This window comes from Marmota marmota, unplaced genomic scaffold (assembly GCF_001458135.2).
Source record: "Marmota marmota marmota unplaced genomic scaffold, marMar, whole genome shotgun sequence".
Lineage (NCBI taxonomy): Eukaryota > Metazoa > Chordata > Mammalia > Rodentia > Sciuridae > Marmota > Marmota marmota.
Window position 1 is genome coordinate 12552252 of NW_025999853.1, and position 22551 is coordinate 12574802.

At 37.5% G+C, this 22551-nt stretch overlaps 2 protein-coding genes, 1 long non-coding RNA gene, 1 other non-coding gene and 1 pseudogene across 5 annotated transcripts; 2 read left to right on the forward strand and 3 right to left on the reverse strand.

Moving 5' to 3' along the window:
* Positions 1 to 1104: 1104 nt before the first annotated feature.
* LOC125616912 (inhibitor of nuclear factor kappa-B kinase-interacting protein) lies at positions 1105 to 6036 on the forward strand. Its single transcript, XM_048803495.1, has 2 exons — positions 1105 to 3704; positions 5085 to 6036. Exon 2 carries the CDS (start codon positions 5193 to 5195, stop codon positions 5841 to 5843), a length of 651 nt encoding a protein of 216 aa, XP_048659452.1. The 5' UTR covers positions 1105 to 3704; positions 5085 to 5192; the 3' UTR covers positions 5844 to 6036.
* A 7-nt stretch (positions 6037 to 6043) lies between these two features.
* On the forward strand, positions 6044 to 8034 carry LOC107139783 (annotated as a pseudogene).
* Positions 8035 to 14034: 6000 nt separating this feature from the next.
* Positions 14035 to 21672, reverse strand: Slc25a3 (solute carrier family 25 member 3). 2 transcript variants are annotated; one of them, XM_015482899.2, is made up of 8 exons: positions 21514 to 21672; positions 21128 to 21288; positions 19743 to 19867; positions 17698 to 17877; positions 17038 to 17219; positions 16126 to 16298; positions 14465 to 14575; positions 14035 to 14374 (listed from the first exon to the last, which is right to left on the reverse strand). In XM_015482899.2, exons 2-8 carry the CDS (start codon positions 21282 to 21284, stop codon positions 14214 to 14216), a joined length of 1089 nt encoding a protein of 362 aa, XP_015338385.1. In that variant the 5' UTR covers positions 21285 to 21288; positions 21514 to 21672; the 3' UTR covers positions 14035 to 14213. The 2 variants fall into 2 exon arrangements, with proteins under 2 accessions (XP_015338385.1, XP_015338386.1); XM_015482900.2 differs by lacking the exon at positions 19743 to 19867 and adding an exon at positions 19454 to 19575 and having other exon boundaries at positions 21514 to 21654.
* LOC125618240 lies at positions 16369 to 16614 on the reverse strand. The gene has a single exon (XR_007349498.1). It is a non-coding gene; the product is annotated as a small nucleolar RNA SNORA53 (small nucleolar RNA).
* Positions 20418 to 21121, reverse strand: LOC125616923. Its single transcript, XR_007347706.1, has 2 exons — positions 20814 to 21121; positions 20418 to 20523 (listed from the first exon to the last, which is right to left on the reverse strand). It is a non-coding gene; the product is annotated as an uncharacterized LOC125616923 (long non-coding RNA).
* Positions 21673 to 22551: the final 879 nt, after the last annotated feature.

The following is a 22551-nucleotide window of genomic DNA, read 5'->3' on the forward strand; positions in this document are numbered from 1 at the left end:
CCTCTAAGCTTTCTTTCTTCAAATCTTCCTCTGTCTGACTAGCTTGAGAGACCTTCTCTTTCGCTTGACCTAACATGTTTTCTACCATAGTCTGGACCTCTAACAATTTACTTAACAGTCTTTCGGTTTGTTTTTTACTAGTTTCTAATCTACTATAAAGGTAACGCAACCCAATAAGATAGCATAAAACAAAACCGAAACAGAATGAAACAAAAACCGAACAAAGAATAGTTGTATCAATTTTCTCTTTCTCAGAGCCGAACAACTTCAAACCTTGAGCCAACCATTTTTCCCAGTTTGCCTGAGAAAATTCTAGGGATAGGCAGCTTGAAACAAAAACAAGATAAATCAAAACGAGAACACATTGTTTTTTGAAATGGTCACCCATTTTGTTGCCTTCCCTCAGGGGCAAGCAATTTTACTCACCTCCAAGCTTCAGGCGTTCCCCGTGCGGGCCGCCAGTTGCCGCAGTCTGGCTGGGCACAAAATCACGAGCCACTCAAGCAGGAACAAAGTTTATTTTTTGAAACTGCCGCCAATGTCCGGTACCGCCCGGGCAGATTTTTTCCACCCACGCGGCCTCCTCCCGGACCCGCAGAGAGAGCTCCTCCTCCGGAACTCCCTCCTACTGTACTTCCCCAACCAATGGGAACTCTCCAGGAGTCCCGTAGCCGGCCTAGGTGAACAACAGGAGTCCAATATCCATATGAATGCAAATCTTAACATAATCATATCATCTCAATGGCTAGCTGGTGTCACCTTTCGACCAAAAATGCCATGCATCATATACTTGGCTCTTAGCATTGAAGTGTGTGTGTTCCTTTCCGAAGATTTTCCTATTTAAAATATTGCTATTGGATTTAGATATACCTAATTTATCTTTGTTTCTTTTGTTCATGTAGTTAACACAAATATTTGAAATTTCTTAAACTCCCATTTACCAAACATTAAATTCAATCCTTCCTTAAAGGAAAATTGCCAATATTCGAAGATACATTTTTGTATATTTGTAATGGATAATAAACTTTATTATCAATTAACTTATTATATTCATGAGTCCATTTTTTAAATTTTTAGCACAAACCAAAGCTTTAAAAAATTACCTAATTTTTTTTGTTATCTTTTGAGTATAAAGTTTAAAAATACATTTTTATAAATGTTTTCTTAAATTTTGCCTAATGACAAACTGTTGACTAGGTGTACTTTTATATTTTATAATGAAAAATGTTGGTTTAATCTCAGCCTAATTGGAGTCCTCTGAATAACCTATAATCTTGATCAAAGTTTGATCTTATGTCATTATACAGTAATGATACTATAAATTCACCATAAACACTAAAAACAACTCTTATTTCTTTACAAGCTTATCTTATTCAGGTGACAAAAGCTCTGCAAATTTTCCCAGGGTCTATTTGTTTCAATTCAGCTATGAGCTATTAATAGTTAATTAAATCAACTATTGATTAATTTAATTGATTAATTTAATTCTCTCCCAGCTAAGAGAAAAGGATAAAATTAACATTTTGTGTGCCAAACATTTTTAGGAGATTCATATACATCATCATCATCAGAATTATATTGAGTGCCTGCTATGATGTGCTGTGCTAAGAACTTTACACGTATTACCACTTTTCCTCACTATAGGTTTGTAACTATTACACCCATTTACAAATAAGGAAATTGAGGATCAGCAAGATTAGATTATTACTGCAAGTTCTGTCCAACTCCAGAGGCTGAGGACCTCCTATCATATGATACAACTAGGGAAGGAAAAAAAAAATATCACAAGAAAACTATTGTCAGTAGAACTATAAAAAAGCAGTAATTCAGACAAACATGTTTGTTCTCTACTATGTTGCCATTAACTAGACTATAAGCTCTTCAAAAGCTCTAACAATTGTTTGGACTTCAGGCATAAGAAGGAGGTATCTTAATTTGAGTAATGCTAGTAAGCTACATTTACTCTACCAGAGTAAATATGTTAGTAAATGATAACCTAGTAATAAAACAAATGAAAGTAAGTCAGCTACTCCTTTTACCCTTGGGAGACTGTTTTAGCAAATACACTGTTTAGCAAAAACAGTTTTGCAACCACTACTTGATTTCTTTCCTGCCTGTGGCTACTTCTTATATACCCACAATAATATTTTCACAAACTAACTTCTCTACTTAAAAAAATTTAAAAATTAACACTTTAGGCTACCTTCACCACCTATAGTTAATGTAGTATAAAGCTATTGAGAAAATTTCTAAAATACATTTTGAACCAAAACATACTTGATGGGACAAGGAGGGAGAGTTGCTACCTTGAATTAATTCTCTGCTCCATTTCATCAGTTCATTACAATTCTTTTACAGCTATATAACTGCTTCTTTTTAAAGATGCCATCAAAATACTATCTGAACATATATATTGTGGTTTTATTTCCATTAAATAAAACTATATTAACCAAAATAATTTCAAAAAGTGTTTGCAGAGTAAGCCAAATACAATTTAAGGAAGATAACCTATTAAAAAACACATTGAAGAAATACACATTTAAAAAAATTTTTTTTATATCTTTAAACTGCATCTTACTTTGTAAAAATGTTTTTCAGCCTGAATATTTGCTTTTCTATTCTTTGTTTTCTTTTGAGTTTTCAATAATCTATTTATTGACATTCTGCTTCCCAAACTAAACTACAAACTCCCCAAAACAGAGTTTGTCCTTGATTATACCACCACATCCTATAACGGTAACATTGTTGAATCCAACTACTTTACTATTAGTAGATTGCTATCAATAGTCTCCTACTTTAAAATATAATGCTTTCATAGAACAAGCTGTCAGTTAAATGAAAAGTCAAACAATTGATATACATGACAAATGAGGTTCCCTTTCCAGAGTAATCACAGTGTATATATCTGCCTTTGGGCATCAAAATTGATGATCTATTTCTAGCATTGCATTTGTTCTTTACTTCATAGTTCAGTACATAGTCTACAGGCTTAGTTAATCTTCTAATTGATGCCATTATAGTCTCACCTGACAATTCACATCCTTGCTTTAATTTCAGCTTTGTATACTTATGAGAACTACCTATCTTATGATCAAAATTTAATTTTCTCTCTCTCTTCATTTTATAAACTGATAGCACAGTGCAATAAAATTTAAAATATTCAAAGTACAGTAAAATATTCAACTTCCCCAAAAGTGCTGTAGAGACACATTTAGGCACAAAGAGATTATATCAAACTAAAAATCTACAGCCAGCAAAGACACCAATCAACAGAATGAAGAGACAACCTGAAGAATGAAAGAGAATATTTGAAAACCAAATGTCTGATAAGGGATTAATATCCAAAATATATAAGGAACTCAAGCAACTCAGTAGCAGAAAACAACTCTTTTTAAAAATGGGCAATGGTCCTAAATAAAGATCTGTCAAGACATAAATGATCAACAGGTATAATAAAAAAAATTTTCAACATCACTAATACCAGGAAAATGAAAAATTAAAGCTACAATGAGATAACATCTCATACCTATAAAAATGTTTACTATCAAAAAGAAAAAAAGGTGTTGGCAAAATGTGGAGAAAAAGAAACACTTTTAGACTCTCGGTGAGAATTTGAATTAGTACACCTATAGGAAAAACATTATGGAAGTTCCTCAAAAAATTAAAAAATAAAACTGCCATGTGATGGAAACATTCACTTCTAGGTATGTATCCAAAGAAAATGAAGCCAGAAGTAGAAGAGATACATGCATCCCCATGTTCTTTGCAGCAGCATTTTCAATAGCCAATTTATGGAATCAAAATAAGTGTCCGTCAATGGATGAACAATAAACAAAATGTATATATACACAATGCAATACTATTCAGACTTTAAAAAGAAGATCATTGTCATTTGCAACAGCATGAATAAACCTGGAAGGCATTATGTTGAAAAAAATAAACTAGGCACAGAAAAACAAATACTACATGGTATAGCATGGTGACTATACTTAATAAATAATGTATTATTTACTTGAAAATGGCTAGTAGAGTATATCTCAAATGTTCTCACCACAAGTGGAGGGAAAAAGTGAAGTGAGGAATATGATCATTAACATGATTAATCATTTCAGTGTTTACATATATCAAGACATCACATTGTACTCCATAAATATATACAACTTTAATTTTATCAATTAAACCTTAGTAAAGCAGAAAAAAGGGCTTAGCCTAGTGGCAGGCACCTATAGTCCCAGCTACTTGGGAATCTAAAGCAGTAGGATCCCTTGGTCCCAAGAATTTGAGACCAACCTTGGCAACATAATGAAACCTCATCTCAAAAATAAAACAGTGCATGCCTGTAATCCCAGCAGCATGGGTGGCTGAGCCAGGAGGATTGTGAGTTCAAAGCCAGCCTCAGGAAAAGCAAGGCATTTTAAGCAACTCAATGAGACCCTGTCTCTAAATAAAAATACTAAATAGGGCTGGAAATGTGGCTTAGTGGTCAAGCGCCCCAGAGTTCAATCCCTGGTACCAATAAATAAATAAAGTAAAATAATTTCCTTTAACCCAATTTAAACATTATGTAATACATATATGTATCAAGCATTACATGGTACCTCATTAATTGTACACCTTTTATGTTGTCAGTTAAAAATTTAAAAAGTAGAAAGTTTTAAAAACAAAACACACACAGACACACATCCAAAAAAAAAACTTGGATAAAAAGAGAAGCTCTTTTGCCTTTTCTCACCCCACAAATATACCAAATTTCATCTGAAAGAGATTTTTTCCCTTCTCTAGAAATAGTAAATACTTCACTATCTCATTTAGAGTATTTTGTTGCTATATAGAGAATCAATGGTATGAAAGTAGTAACTCAGAAAATGTAACATCCAGTAACATTTTATGAAATTTCCTGAATGTTTTCCTTCTTATTCATTAGTAATAAATTGTTCTAAAAGCTCTTACTTTTGAAGCCATCTTTTACCAAATGCTTTCCCAAAGAGCAGAAAAATTATAAATATAGCACGTAAAATTAAGTTGAATTTTAAATTTTGAGGCTTTAATGAATTTAATCATTGTGGTGTTATATTTTCTTATAGTGTCAGAAATGTGAAGCTCTTGTGGAAAAACTGAAGTCGTTTCAAATAATTGTACATCTAAAGCATCTAGAGGAAGAAATTTATGCAGTGAAATCTTGGTCCAGCAAGATGACTGAAAAACAGGATATACTGAATAACAATTTGACAACTCTTTCTCAAGAAATTACAAAACTAGACCAAAGTACAACTTCCATGGCAAAAGATGTTGGTCTCAAGATTACAACTGTAAAAACAGATATACGACGTATTTCAGGTTTAATAACTGATGTAACATCCTTGACAGAGTCTATGCAAGAACTGGAAGCTAAATTAGAAAAAGTAGACAAAAATACAGTGAAAAACATAGGTGATCTTCTCTCAAGTAGTATTGATAGAACAGCAACACTTCGAAAGACAGCATCTGAAAATTCACAAAGAATTAACTCAGTTAAGAAGACGTTAACTGAGCTAAAGAGTGATTTCAACAAGCACACAGATAGATTTTTAAGCTTAGAAAGTGACAGAGCTAAAGTTATGAAGACAGTGACTTTTGCAAATGATCTAAAACCAAAGGTATATAACCTAAAGAAGGACTTTTCCCGGTTGGAGCCATTGGTAAATGATTTAACAGTACGCATTGGGAGATTGGTTACTGACTTATTACAGAGAGAAAAAGAAATTGCTTTTTTAAATGAAAAAATATCTAACTTAACTATGGTCCAAGCTGAGATTAAGGATATTAAAGATGAAATAACACATATTTCTGATATGGATGTTTAACATTGTTTAGCTTAGACTGAGGTATACATTTTTTAAAAATGGGACCTCTGTTATGTTGGGATGAAAACCAGTTTGTATTTTATTCTATTTTTCCCAGTAAAAAGTGTTTTTTTGAGGGGGGTTCCCAAGATTGAATTCAGGGGCATTCCTCCACTGAGCCTTATCTCTAGCCCTATTTTGTGTTTTATTAGAGACAGTGTCTCACTGAATTGCTTAGCACTTCTTTAAATTGCTGAGGCTGGCTTTGAACTTTGAACTTTGAAATCCTCCTGCCTCAGCCTACAGAACCAACAGGATTATAGGCATGCGCCACCACACCCAGCCTAATTTTTTAAACAGACTGAACATTTGAATTTCCCAAACATGCGGAAACATAAACTTGCACCTTTATATAGCAACAACCTTATCCATCACCCTGGCCTACATACTCTTAAACAAACATGCCCTTACACTAGTGGGGAAAAGGAGAATCAGCTGGTCTAGCACTGGGAAATCTGGGCAAGGCAGAATCTGAATCCCTACTTATCTCATTGACTGATAGGAAACACAGTGTGTTAGTTTAAATATGAGGTGTCCCTCAATCATATGAGACACTACTAGAACATTCAGAGGTGAAACGGTTTTAACTCACTGCTAGGTAGTAATTGGATGTTAACTATAGGAAGATAGGGTGTGGCTAGAGGAGGTGGGTCACCAGGGGCAGGTGTGTATTTTATTCCTGGTGAGGAAAGCTGTCTTTATTTGCTTCTAGATTGTCACATCCTGAGCTTTCCTATGCCATACTGTTCCACCAGGTTATTTTGCCTCACCTCGCCCAGACCAATGGAGTTCGCCTTCTTTGGACTATGATCTTGGAAACCATGAGCCCTAAATAAATTTTCTCTCTAAAATTGTTCTTGTCGGGTGTTTTGGTCACAGCAACAGAAAAGCTGAATTAAAGGGCTGGGGATATAACTCAGTTGGTAGAATGCATGCACAAGGCCATGGGTTCAATCCCTAGCACCACAAAAAGGAGAAAAAAAAAACTGACTAAAATAGTGTGGTTGGGACCCTAACTGAATAACTATCCCAGCAAGGTATAGTGGCCCACACTTATAATCCCAGTGACTGGAGAGGCTGAGGCAGGAGGATCATAAGTTTGAAGGAAAGCCTGGGCAATGTAGTAACCCTGTCTCAAAAAAAATAGCTCAGTGGTACAGCAGCCCTGGGTTGAGTCCCAGTATGGGGGTTATGGAATAGGGGAGGGGACTACTACTCAGGGTTCAGGACTGTAGCATTCATTACCCAGTTAGAGAAACTCAAAGGAATAGCCAAGGAGCTACAGGAAAAGAATCAGCTAAGTAAATCTTTTTTTTTTTTCTGTTAATTTTTTTTAGTTGTAGATGGACCTAATACCTTTATTTTATTTATTTTATTTTTGTATGTGTTGCCGAGGATCAAACCCAGTGCCACACACATGCTAGGCAAGCGCTTTGCCACTGAGCCACAGTCCTGGCCCCAGATAAGTAAATCTTTCTGGGTCTTTCATGGCTTTGAGAAACTATGGAAAGAAACAGTAGTGTCAGTCTATTTGGGCTGCTATATAATACACAGCAAAAATTGGACAGATGCTTTCTGCCCCGAGGGGGTCCCTCCCTGTAGCAGCAGAACAAGTGCTCCTCCAGCACCGCAGTACGCAGTACCCATGGCTATCTGCGAGGAGGTGAGCATGTTGGGCTTTGAGGAGTTCAATCAGGCTGTGGAACAGCACCTCGGCAAGACCATTTTGCCTACTTTACAGGTTGTAAGGACACCGAAGGGAAAAGCTGGTGTCCCAAATGTGTGCAGGCAGAACCAGTCATTTGAGAGGGGCTGAAGCATATTAGTGTAGAATATGTGTTCATCCACTGCCAAGTAGGAGAAAAAATCTTATTGGAAAGATCCAAATAATGACTTAAAAAAAACAACTGAAAGTAACTGCAGTGCCTACACTACTTAAATGTGGAACCTTCAAAAACTGTTATAATCTGAGTGTTTTCAGGCCAACCTTGTGGTGATGCTGTTCTCTGAAGATTAAAATTTAATGATGGCAATTGTGTTTTGATTTCCTAGTTTGGTCTAGTATAAAAGAAACTACATATTTGAATTCATTGTAGCAATAAGTATATGATGATGTGAAAATTAGCCATGTCTAAACAATAAAGAATGCTTTTAAAAAAAAAAAATTGGACAGCCTATAAAAAATGTTAAGTTACTCCTCACTGGCAGATTCTTCATCTGGTGAGGGCTTTTTGGTTCATACAGTTCTCCTAGTTATGTACTTACATGGCAGTTCTTTGAGGCCAATTGTATAAGGGCACTTACCTCACTCATGAGGGCTTTTTCATCATAATCAATTCCCAAATGCCTCTCCTCTTAATACCTTGCTGTTGGTTAAATAGGTTTTGGATAGATACATCATGGATTTTGGATAGATACATTCACAACACAGCAAATAGGTTACCTAAAACAGGATAGAAGGGGCTAAGCCGTAGAGCGCTCACCTAGCATGTGTGAGGCCCTGGGTTCGATCCTCAGCACCACATAAATATAAAATAAAGATGTTGTGTCCACTGAACACTAAAAAATAAATATTAAAAAATTCTCTCTTTAAAAAAAAAAAAAAAAGAGAGGGTAGAAGATGGCATCTAGGAGGGGTCAGGGAAGGGATGGGTGTGGATCACAGGGGCCTTGCCAAGCCTGGACAAAGACTGCCTCAAGGCAACACAGCTGATATGTGGTAATGATGTGAACAGGAGTAGCTAAAGCCTCTAGAGAAGGAAGTTCTAACATTTCATACATCATAGGCAATTCCAATCATAAATTCTAGAAAATGAAAATCTAGTAACAGAAAGTGGTTGTCTAGTTTACTAGGATTCTCCAGAGAAACAAAACCAATAGGAGATGATATATGCGTAGAGAGATACATTTTTGGAATTGGCTCACACAAATAGAGATCAAGTTGTCCCATAACCTGACCTGCCACCTGTAAGCTGGAGAACCAGGAAAGCCAGTTGTGTTATTGGATCTGAGTTCAAAGGACTGAGAACTGAGAGAGCTGATGGTGTCTATGCTCAAGAGTAGGAGAAAATGGATGTCCCAGGAAAATTCACCCTCTGCCTTTCCATTCCACTCAGGACCTTAATAGATGAGATCATGCCCACCCACATTAGTGAGAGTCATCTTTATTCAATAGGCCAATTGAAATGCTAATCTCTTCTGGAAACACCCTCAGAGATATATCCAGAAATAACATTCACCAGTTTCCTGGGCATCCCCCTTAGCTCAGTCAAATTGACACACACAAAAAATAACCATTGCACCTGGGATAGAGTTGAAGGGAGGTTAAGATTACAAAGAGGTACAAAGAAATTTTGAATGTTTATCATCCTCATCATTATGATGGTTTTATTGGTAGATACATGCATCAAAACTCACCAGATTGTACAATTTAAAAATGTGCAGTTTAGGGCTGGGGCTCAGTGGTAGCCCACTTGCCTGGCATGTGTGAGGAACTGGATTTGGTTCTCAGCACCACATATAAATAAATAAAATAAAGGTCTATCAACAACAACAAATGTGCAGTTTAGGACTGTAGCTCAGTGGTACAGCCTTGCACATGTGAGGCACTGCATTCAAACCTCAGCACCACATAAAAATAAAGAGATTGTGTCCATCTACAACTAAAAAAATATTTTTTTAAAAAAAATTGCAGTTTATCAGGGCATGGTTGTGCACACCTATAATCCCAGCATCTGGGGAGGCTGAGATAGGAGGATTGGGAGTTCAAAGCCAGCCTCAGCAAAAGTGAGGTGTTAAGCAACTCAATGATAAATAAAATATAAAAAAATAGGGCTGGGGATGTGGCTCAGTGGTTGAGTGTCCCTGAGTTAAACCCCCAGTATCCCCCCCCCAAGATAAATAAAAATGTGCAGTTTAGAGGAAATCAATCACTCTTCAATAAAATTATAAAAGAAAAAATATAAAAAGATCTTTTTTAAAAAAATCCACACAATATTAGCCCCAGTTTCAAATGCCAAATATAAAGGATGTCTAGATGCAGAGTTAGGTACCTAAAAAGGAGTATTAATTACCATACCAGAGCAGCTCATCTCTAAGCCTTGGTTTTTGCCATAGAAGAGGTTAAACATAGACTCCAACTTTCCTTCAAACTACTAACCAGAAAATGTTTTATGTATCCTTTTATGAAAAATTGAGTCATCATTACCAGAACCTTCTGTATTAATGAGGTTTCTCCAAAAAAATAGAGACAATAGGAATGTTTATGTACATAGATTTTTTTATAAGCAAATGGCTCACATGATTATGGATGATAGCAAGTCCCAACTTTGCAGGGTGACTCATTAGCTGGAGACCTTGGCAAGAGCTGATGTTGAAGTCTGAAGGCCAGCTGCTGGCAGAATTCCTTCTTGCTCAAGAAGGAGGTCAGTCTTTGTTCTATTCAGGCCTTCAACTGATTGAATGTGTATCGCCACCCACATTATGAAGGGCAATCTGCTGTACTGATTTAAATGTTAATCTCAGCCAAAAAACATTAAAAAATATCCAGAATTACTGGAGCGAATATCTTGGTACCATGGTCCCATCAGGTTGAGACAAAGTTAATTATCACATCTCAACACACACTCTCCCTTTTAAGGAAGGCTATGAGATTTAGCTTATTAGTAAACCAGTTATCTACCTCTGACATGTGTCTGTTCCACTTCTATTATTCAGACTCTTAGGCCACAGGTATAGCTCCAGAACAGGTTGACTATTCCTTCTCTATTCAAGTTTAGCTCTTAGATCAACTAATGGATCCAGGACTATAGCTCTTCCTCTAGATAGGAAACAGATACATTTTCCTTTAGTTGTTTCATTCGTTTGAAAACATTTATGAAACAATATATCCAGAACAACCGGACTGGTGCTTCAGACACACAGCTAGGTAACTATTGGTTATTATTAAGTGTTCCTGATCTCACAGAATTGTCAGCTAAAAGGGGGTTTAGTTAATGCTCTGGTTTTAAGAAACAGTAAACAATTATACTTTTTTTTAAAAAAAAAAATGCATGTAATCCTAGCATCTTGAAAGGCTGAGGCAGTAAGATCATAAGTTCAAGGCCAGCCTCAACAATTTAGCAAGACCCGACTCCAAATAAAAAAATTAAAAGAGCTAGGGATGCAGTTCATGGTAAAGCACCTTAGGGCTCAACAAGATTTGTCAGGCATCAAACACTTCAGTAATATTATGGATCTCTCTATTCCAAAAATCCTATCACAAAAATATTAAATTCACTTTAAAATATGGCCAAAACACTTCACAAAGCTTTCAAACAATAGTGATTTAATTAAGCTGCTACTCCATTTTCTGTTCAATTTTGTTGTACCTATCATTCAGCGGGAATAATTTAGCAAAACCAAGCTTGGTTTGAATTGCTCTGAAAAAGACAATTCAATGAAATGCTACCTTTTCCCTAAATTACAACACAATTCAACTAAACTACCATTCTCCTGGGTTTTACTTCATGGAATTGATATTAGAAATTTTATTAAATGTTAAAAAAAACACCAATATGTATGCTATTAAAAGTTCCTTATTAGAATGTGTATTTTTATAATTAATAAATTAAATTTAAATCTGAAATGAATGGGAACTCGCAAAATTTTACTTGGATTTTGAGGATGAAATGGCTTATACTTATCATTCATGACTTGAAAATACATCTAATTATAGAGAGCAAGCAAATATCCACAAATAAAACCTGTTATCTCTTGAAAACAATACTTGAATCCTGCAATTCTGGCAGTGGAAATTCCTCATGGTGGGGAAGGTAGCTGAACTGTAACTGGAATAGTTTTTAGGTCCACCATTCATTTTGGGGTTGCTACATCAATGTTATTATTATTTTTTTTTTTTTAAAGAGAGAAAGAGAATTTTAATATTTATTTTTTTAGTTATCGGCGGACACAACATCTTTGTTTGTATGTGGTGCTGAGGATCGAACCTGGGCCGCACGCATGCCAGGCGCCCTACCTCTTGAGCCACATCCCCAGCCCTCAATGTTATTTTTAATTCCAACTTGTGGCTGACATTCCTCCCAGCAACAGAGTCTACCCTTATTTTCCCTTAAATCTGGATTCTTAATAACCTAGAGTATGATGGAAGTTGTGTTAAGGTGACCTTGAAGGTCAAGTCCTAAAAATGTCAGCTTCAACTTCATTCCACCAGAGCCCTGAAAGGCCCACCAAGGCACGGTGTTCTGAGGCTTCTGAGCTTAGATGCTATGGAAAAGCTGAGGCACTAACAAGGTTAAGAGCACCTTTCCAGCCCAGAAAAGTGAAAAGCTTAAGACCTTCATAAGACCCACAGCCAGAAGAATCCAGCAGATACTCCTGAATTTCAAACCCAAAGGAAGTTTGAGATATTATACCATTAAATGTGAGCACTGTTCTACAACAATAACTAACACACTGTTAATACTGTAAAGTACCATAGCCACCACGTGGTTGGGCTAATAAGACCCCTTACTCTACCTTTTAATACTTTGGTCCAATTTTGCACCTGCAATTCTTCCTTTTCTCTCTGTTGCATCGATGAGATAAGGTCATGATATAAAGTTAACATGCAACTAGATGTATCTGGCTTCTAAATTTAGTTCACTAACCTTAGGATATGGAAGAACATTTCTTTTTCTCACTTGAAAACTTAAAAATTTCTTATCTGAAGTCACCATCTGTATTAGAGCTTGTTTAAAACTACCCAGATACTATACCTAACAACCTCAAGGTAAAATGCATTCACCTAGTTCGGTTTTCAAGCAGCAACTTTTTTTGAAAACCAAAACCAAAATTAAATTTCCTGTAATTTATAAACTCAGATTTGTGTGAAGAGAATTAGGTTATCAAATATCAATTGTTTTGGTCCTTTACTATCATTCTGGGAATTAGCCTAATTTGGATTACCTTCTTTTACTAAAAAAGGATCAACAAATATATTAGCATTAAAAATAGTACAGGTTGGGGCTGGGTCTGTGACTCAGTGGTAGAGCACTTGCCTAACATGTGAGGTACTAGGTTCAATTCTTAATACCACATATAAATAAAGAAAGAAAAAAAATAAAGGTCCATCAACATCTACAAAAAAAAAAAATTAAAAGATTAAAAAAAAAGTAGTATAGACTGCTAGGTACGGTGGCACACACCTGTAATCCCAGCAGCTCAGGAGGCTGAGACAGGAGAATCATGAGTTCAAAGCCAGCCTCAGCATTAGCGAGGGTCTAAGCAACTCAGTGAGACCACGTCTCTAAATAAAATACAAATTTGGGCTGGGGATGTGGCTCAGTGGTTGAGTGCCCCCAAATTCAAAACTCCAGGCTGGCCTGGGTTGTGGCTCAGTGGTAGGGGGTTTGCCTCACATGTGTGAGGCCCTGGGTTCGAGTCTCAGCATTGCATATAAATAAATAAAGAAGATTCATAACAACTAAAAAAAAAATTTTTTAAATAGTACAGGCTGTGAAAATTTGATTTCATGCTGAAATTAGTTAGTCAAAATAAAACCAAAAATGAATAGCCATATCTAACTACTAAATCACATTTTTGAAGATTTAGAATGTCTCTTAAAATGGAACTTTTTGAATGAGAAAACTGGAGACATGGGCTGAGGTTGTGACTCAGTGGCAGAGCATTTGCCTAGTATGTGTGAGACACTGGGTTCAATCCTCAGCACCACATAAAAAAAAATAAGCAAATAAAATGAAGGCATGCCGTCCCCATCTACAACTACAAAAAAAAAAAAATTAAAAACTGAGACGCGACACTTTATAAATACAGACTAGTCAACCACCAATAATTAGTTTGCTTTTTTCCCCCAGGCGGTCTTAATTCATACTTAATTCTTTCCAACTATTTCAGGGTTAAATCTTTAAAAACACTATAGTTTTAAAATAATTATTAACATGTTGGGCACAGTAGCACATGCCTATAATCCCAGCAAATTCAGAGGCCGAAGCAGAAGCAAAAGATTGCAAGTTCAAAGCCAGACCAGACAATTTAGCAAGACCCTGTCTCAAAGTAAAATTAAAAAGGGCCAGGGGTAGTAGCTGAGAGGCAGCACACTCCTGGATTCACTCCTTAGTACAATACAACAACAACAAAAAAAACTCTCAACAGATAAATCACGAACAGATGGGTTTATTTCAGCAGTTAAGTTTGAAACTCTTGCCTTATGCAAGGGTCCTACAGTGATTATATATCAGGAATTTCCTACACTGTCAAATATATAAAAGTTCCTTTTGCACTTTCTTCAACACTGATCAACAAGCAGATTCAGTCCATTTACTTTGATTCTATTTACTGAGTTAACCCAAGCTTCTTCTTCAGAGACTCTGGCATCTCAGGTGGAGGAGGGCGAGGGAGCCTGAAGTAGACCTTCACAGAGTCATAGATGAACCACTGTAGTGCAGTAAGAGTACCAATCATGATGATACGGGCAAAGAGTCCCTTCCACACACCTGGTTCAAACAGGAAATATGAATGAAAAAAAATGCAATATACCCAAGTGTTGTTCTTTCTCTAATCAGGAGGAAAAAAATTCACCTTACCTTTAAATCCAAGTCTCTGAAGGACTTGAGAAGCACTGCTACCTTTCTCTTTATTCAGCACAGACACTACAGAATCAGCAGGGTGAGAAACAATTGCACAAAAGACTCCAGCTGAAAAAAAAGTTAAGATAAATGATTCAATATGAATCAGTTAAAAAAAATTCAAATCATAGTCAGCCTCCCTTTCCCATGCCTCTGAGAATAAACTTATAATTTTATTGAGAAAACCAGATTTTAGCTGGACATGGTGGCATAGGCCTATAGGCCCACTACTCGGGAGGTTGAGGAAGGAGGTTCTCTTTAGCCTAGGAGTTCAAGACGTTGGCAACATAGTAAGACCTCATTATTTAAAAAAAAAGGAGAAAGAGATAAAGAATTCAGGTGAGACTGGTAGATTATAAAGCAGTCTATTCTATGTAAAACTGAACAATTCTTTCAGTTTTTATTATTCAGATTTTAGTCAATACTTCTCTTTATTAAAAATTTGTTGTGGGCTGGAGTTGTGGCTCAGCAGTAGAGCGCTCGCCTTGCATGTGTGAGACCCTGGATTCCATCTTCAGCACCACATAAAAATAAGTGAAATAAAGGTATTGTGTCCAACTACAACTAAAAAATAAATATCTTAAAAAAAAAAAATCTGTTGTCGCTGGGGATGTGGCTCAAGCGGTAGCGCGCTCGCCTGGCATGCGTGCAGCCCGGGTTCGATCCTCAGCACCACATACAAAGATGTTGTGTCCGCCGATAACTAAAAAATAAATATTAAAATTCTCTCTCGAGAGAGAATTGAACAACAGCAGATGAGGTAGAGAGGGAAGATGGGAGGGGAGGGGAGGGGGGACAGTAGGGGATAGGAAAGGTAGCAGAATACAACAGTCACTAATATGCCATTATGTAAAAATGTGAGTGTGTAACCGATGTGATTCTGCAATTTGTATTTGGGGTAAAAGTGGGAGTTCATAACCCAATTGAGTCAAATGTATGAAAGATGATATGTCATGAGCTTTGTAATGTTTTGAACAACCAATAAAAAATAAATAAATAAATAAATTTCTCTCTCTTTAAAAAAAAATCTGTTGTAATCATGGCAACTTATCAAGATCCCATATCTCAAAATAAAAAGTGAAAACGGATGGAATGTGACCCAGTGGTAAAGCGCCCCTTTTGAGTACCTGGGTTCAATCCCAGGTACCCAAAAAACAGTTTTTGATAAATTTTTTGTAAAATGGTGCAGATCAATACATATATTCCCAAGCCTAACCATAAAACAATCCTTTTAGATTAGTTAGAAAATACTTATGAATCCAAAAGGACACATAAAATGTTATGGGAAAATGGGCACAATGGTGCATGCCTGTAATCCCAGCGGCTCTAGAGGCTGAAGCAAGAGGATCATGATTACAAAGCCAGCCTCAGGAACTTGAGGAGGTCCTAAGCAACTCAGTGAGACCCTATCTCTAAAAAAGGGCTGGGGATGTGCCTCAGTGATTAAGTGCCCCTGATTTCAACCGTGTATCAAAAAAAAAAAAAACCAAACAAACATTATGGGAAGATAAAGCCGCTTTGTAACCTTTGGAATACTTTTTCCCCACAAAAGAGGTCAATAATGAAAACAATTATTAGCCCCTAATTTCACAGAAAAATGTGTTCCAAATAACTCGTACCTATGTAACCTGCCACAAACGTTACAACCAGCTGTTCTGCCTTTGTACATTCACTTCGGGGCTTAGGAACCACAAACTTGTACAATGCTTCAACAGTACGTTCAAAGCAGGCAAACTTCATCATGGTGTATGGTATCTGTCTCATCCAGAGAGGAGCAACTCCCTTGTAGAATCTAGGAAATTAGGAGACTTATTTATACATTTGCATATGTTAATCTAGCTGATATTTTCATCATTAACTTAAGTGTCCGCATACCAATCGAGTCCTGATAGTAAAAAATGACAGCATAACTGCATGCCATTTCTATCAGAACCTTAGACTAGCATGCAGGTATATTGATCTCACATGCCAATGACTCAAGCACCTTTGACTATACAACCAAAAAAGTTGCCGGATGTTCTTTGACTGGAAACTACAAGAAACAAGAAGTTTACAAGTAGAACTCAGCTCAAGACTCATCCACAAAGGTGGATCTAAGGAAGCATGTTGTGGCCTGACTACAGGCAAATTCTTAACTATGAATGGATCACATGAGATCTAACAAGTTCTCTCAAAAGCAAATAGTAAATATTTGGGCCAAACAGTAAATGTCTGGGCTTAATTCAGGGCTCAAACCATGTACTAACAGAACTTTTGCCCCTAGAATTTAGGTTCTAGACATGGGTAAAGAAGACATTAAGGACTGGTGTTGTGGCTCAGCGGTAGAGCGCTCACCTCACATGTGTGGGATGCTGGGTTCGATCCTCAGCACCACATAAAAATAAATAAGTGAAAATATAGGTATTGGTCCAACTACAACTAAAAAAAAATTAAATATTTTAAAAAAAGATAACATTAAATAACATAATAGAGACAGTCTGCTGGGCTTAATGCTAAGCAATGAAAGTAATTTTAGCCAAGTGTTTACTTACGCTTTTAAGCCTTCTTCCTTATACATTTTGGGAGCTGCATCCCTCAAAGTGTTGGCATAACCTGGTTGGGTTTGAATCCGAACTTTAGTAGCTTCCATAGGAGCCAGGGCAATGTCAGCAAAGAATTCAGCACTGGCAGAAGCAGCCAAATACAGTGATGTGCGCCAGAGATAGGCATTCTCCTAAAAAACAAAACATAAGGAGGCATGTAAATTGCTGGAGCATTGGCTATTTTCAATTTAAGTGATAATTTCAGACCTTTGTATTTATCACACAGTCAGTCCCTAGATAACACACAATATGAGACTTAATATATGTTGTATCTCATAAGTTGTAACTTCATGAACCAAATGTGAACATTTTTTGAATATCTGGTTGCAAGGTATAGTTAGCCCTACACAAAGGAATCCCAGAATCCTCCTTTTTAAAAAAAGTGAACCTCAATCCAAATTATTTAGAAAGCAACATTGCAAAAGGAAAAGAGCACTGAAATTTTATGAAATGCTTTTGTTTCTCATCCTGTCTCTGCTAAAACAGCCTATGACTTGAAATAGATTGCTTACTCTTTGGAGGACCATTTCTTCAGTTGTAAAATAAGTTGAGTCAACCAAAAGCTAAGAAATTATTTAAGACTTTCAGTTTAAAAGTTAAATCACATACCTCACCAAGCATGTTGCTATACAAGACTTTGAAGACTTCATAAAAGCCAAACTTGCAAAGCCCTTGCATAGAGTAGCCAATGAAAGTTGGAGCCCATCCTTTAGCCAAACCACGAACACCATCTTCCTTAAGTGTAACTGAGAATCCATTAAATATGCCTTTGTACTTCTGGGGGTCCACCTTTATGTAAAAGAAGGAAAAAAAATTAAACGCAACAAAGATTTAACACTTCTCATATAGTTTTTTCCCTTTTGGTTCTAAAATAAAATTTCAGTAACTACACAAGGGAAATAGAGTTCTAACACACTATCAGGTTAATATCTATGTCTTTTATAAATGGAAACTTTTTATACATTAAGCTGAGTCATAAATCTTGGAGGGATAGTTAAGAGGGTAAAATTCCAACAAAAAAAAAAAAAAACTGATGGTTTCTTACCATCTAATTCCCATTATTACTTTTTTCTTTTTCTTTTGGTACTGGGGATTGAACTCAGGGGCATTCAACCACTGAGTCACATCCCCAGCCTTATTTTGTATTTTATTTAGAGACAGGGTCTCACCGAGTTTCTTAGCGCCTCACTTTTGCTGAGGCTGGCTTTGAACTCTCAATCCTCCTGCTTCAGTCTCCCAAGCTACTGGGATTACAGGCATATGCCACCATTCCTGGCATAATTCCCATTATTTTTAAAAAACTAGTTTTGAAGCTACTGTCTTAATAATAGGTAAGTCTGTATTCCTGATATGCTAAGTCCTCTAAGCAGATTATAAAGTCTTATGAATTAGACAATAAACGATTTTAGAAGATACATCAATGCAATAAGAACCTCTTTGACTTAAAAAATTAAATTCACTTCCAGAGACATTCAATAAGTTTTAGCAAAGGCACATTTCATATCCATTCTGTTAACAAACGGGAAAAAGCTTATCTCACTATTTCTGCCAGTACTACAAGGGCTGGTATACATCACCTTCCTCTCTCTCCTTCCTAATATTTCACCTCCTTTCTCTTTTAGGTAAGTAGACTTCTAATCCTGTTTGGGACAAATACATTTTTGATGTTTGATTATTTTTGTTTCAATAATCTTAATTAAAATATATTCAAATCTTAAGAAAACAAATAGATATACAAATAACTAAGCCCACAAACTTTTCATACTAAGATAATCAAGATCATTTTTTAAAAATTAGGGGCTGGGGTTGTGGCTCAGTGGTAGAGCGCTTACCTAGCACATGTGAGGCACTGGCTTTGAACTTCAGCACCATATAAAAATAAATAAGGATATTGTGTTCATCTACAACTAAAAAAATGTTAAAAAAAAAAAAAACTCACATGAACTCTATGCCTTGGTCTTATCAATATTTAGGGACTTAAAAGTCACTTCACATTAGCATACAAAGACTGATTACCTGCATTGATATAACTGCTTGAAGGGTGATTATTTGGGGCATAAAGAACCAGGAGGCCTTGAAAGGCTACTCTAGTCAGAACTGAAAACCAGTAGCAAAGAGTCATTTATCTCGGAGAGTGAATAATCTACCCATGCTTTCTAGAAAGAGGCATTCCATGGATTTAAAACACTAAAAATATAAAGACCACATAGTTTTTTTTTTAAAAAAATTAGGGTTTGGTTTCCTACTGAAGCTTCTAGCAAGTTGTAATACCTTCAAATTCTTTTCATTTGGGAAACCCTTGAAGATTACTTAGAATTAAATCACATAGAAAAGATATCCTGAATGTCATCATCTCAATACAAACCTGCATACGACATTTCACTAAATCCAGGGGAACGACAGCAGTGTGTGTCAGCCCACAACTTAAGACCCCACCAAAGCCACACAGTGCATAAAACTTCATGGAGCCATATTCACAACTGTACTCTGTAATAAGATAAGACACACCATGCATTTTAATAAAAAAACTCTTTTGTTACTGGTCATCAACTTACCTCCTGGACAGTTAGGTTTCCACACAGCCTGTTAGTAGATATCTACATCTTACAACAGCCATGCTTCAACAATATTTTAGTCCAGCATGCAAGACAAACCTGCATTCTGCATTTAACCAGATCTAGAGGAACCAATGCTGTATGTGTTGTGCCACAACTAATAATTCCTCCAAGTCCACAAAGGATAAAGAATCTGCCAGATCCATAGTCACAGCTATACTGTTCTGATTGGGGGGAAAAAAAAAATCAAGTAAGAACTTCTTTAGAGATGATAAAGGCCATGGTGATGAAAGAAAACTGCTTCCCTGTGAAATAGTACTATCACAGCTAAACAGTTTTGGCCAACATTTAAAATTAAGTGGCTTTCCGTCTATTGCAAATTACAAGAAATCCACTGTCAAAATCAGATCATTTAAAAATTATTAGGATTTTGTGTCTGAGATACTAGTTGTCTCTTATTTTGCCATATTAATTTTTAAAAATCCTCTACATTAATGGATCCCTCAATTAAAATAAACATCAAATAGCAGCTTCAGAATACAAACGGAACTCAGAAAGAGCACCTGACATGTAACAAGCTTGCGAAAATTTCAAAAGTTTACCCCAGCAACTATCAATTACTAACCCCTCCTTAATGAACTCCTACAATATAAGCATACACAATTCCTACAAATACATGTCATATACAAATGTTAGCTTTAACTTATTACATTGAAAGAGAATGAGAGTGTAAGGACTTTTAATCCACACTAAAGACACAACAGAAGCACATGAATCACTGGGGGTAAAAAACAACTTTCCATTTTACAGGCACAATGGAGGTAACATTCTCAGGACTCCTACAATTCCGTTTTCAGGTTTTCTCTGTATATACGCTCCACTGGGATTTAAAACACACACAATTAAATTAGAGCTGGGCCCAACCACCCTGAATCCCAAGAGATAAGCCCAAAGGGATGCCCACCAATTATCTCCTCTGTCTACCTGGGGTCATAAGTCACCTTATCCACCAGTAGCATTAAAACAAAAAAAGATCATTTACCTTGCATTAACTAAAGCTTGGGAAATATGAGTTAGGGAAGAATATTTTTAAGAAAATTAAAGGCAAATTAAAGAACAGGTGATACAGTTAGAACAATAGGTGGGCAGCGATTAGGAAGGAGACTTTACGCAAAGTCTGCTGACCAGGCAGACTCAAAGAAGAAAAGAAGCTATTGAAGCCTTGTCTGCCTCTATTCCCTTGGGGACAGAGAGGTCACGGAGGGACGCTGGGCCTAGGCCCTTCCACGCCCTTGAGGGAGGGCCAAGGATCCGACACCAGCCTACGGGGCAAAAGGGTAACATCCCAGGGCAAGCAACTGTGGTGCCATACACTGCGGTGCAACGGGCTGGCGCCTTCCCTGTCCTCCAGCCAGGCCCAGGCTTCAAAGGCAGAGCGGGGCAACAGTGGCCTTGACAACTGCATCGGGGCTGTCTGATCTCACCTTCCACAGCGGCGGCTGCCAGGTTGCGGGAACGTCGGGGAGGACCTGGGGGCCCGGTGGGGCTGCTGCTGGGCCCCGAGAGGCCATCGTGCACCAGCTGCAGGTGTGGCGCGTTGAAGGGGTTCGCCCGCGCCAGATGCACCACGGACGAATACATCTTCCTAAAAGAGGAGGAAGCGGCGGTTAAAGGAAAGGCAAGGGGCCCGTCAATGTCATTGGGACCCAAAGAGGGGCCTTCTTCCTTCCCGCCTCCGCGCCCTTGAGGAGGTCACGGCGCCTTCCCTAAGAGGCCGTGCCCAACCGGGCCTACTGCCAAGCAGCTGCCCCACAGGGGCTCCAGGCTCCGCTCCCAACACCCACCGCGGGGAAGGCCGAACCACACTCACTCCTTAAGATGGCGAACACCAGACCGCTCCCTCGGAAAGGCCGCGGCTCATAGAGGCCGAATGTCCTCCGGATCCTCACATCCGTGCCCTTCGCGCGTCGTCAGCATGACGCACTCAGCGCGTCACTGCGGCACGCGTCGCCTATTGGTAGAAAAGAGCACGGGGGCCCATAGCGTCATCGCGTTCTCCTAGCAACTCTATCCCCGCCCCCGCCCGCCTCAGCCCTTCCGGCCCAGCTTGTGCGCAGGAGGATTCGTACTGCGCAGGCGCGCATTCCGGGCTGGGTTTTTGAGTTGTGCTTAACTAGGACTCGTGATCTGCTCTTTGTCCCTTCACCTTCAGGTGTCTCTCCTTGACTCCAGGAGTTCGGTTCTTTACGTTTGGTTTCCATTATATGGTGATCACCTAAAATAAAATAAAATAAAATAAATGCTTGACTGTATATTATTTAGGTGTTGCAGTTGGGACATTACAACTTCTGCCATTCTAGTATTTCCTTTTTTAAAGTTTAATTCACTGATATTAAACATAGGCCTGCCTCATATTTCATTAGACTAAGGGAGAATAGTTTGAAAGGAAATGTGCAGCAGGAACTCTAAAAAGAGACAAAGATAGCTTGTTGCTTTATCACAGGAGTCTACAAAGCATATTAAAATACCCAATAAATGCTTAACACATGGGAGAACAGAACTGTGCTAGAGTGAAAGTGACAGCTGATTTGTGTGTGTGTGTGTGTGTGTAAAATACATTTATAAAATCTTCATTAGACTCAGTTCAGTAAGGAGGAACCTAGTTTAGTTGAGAGTTTAGTAGGGGCTAAATCTATTCTCTAAAGAGGCCAATCTGTGTTAAAAATCCTGCGAACTGTTTTTGAATGACTATAACATCTCAGTGTGGAGAGGAAGAATGTTACAGATTCAGATCCCAAATTGACTTTGGCTGTTTTTAGTCTCTTATACTACCTATTTACTACCAACCACTGTATCTGGTCTGCCAGCCTCCCCAGTGACTACATTCCAGTATTGTTAAACCTAAGTG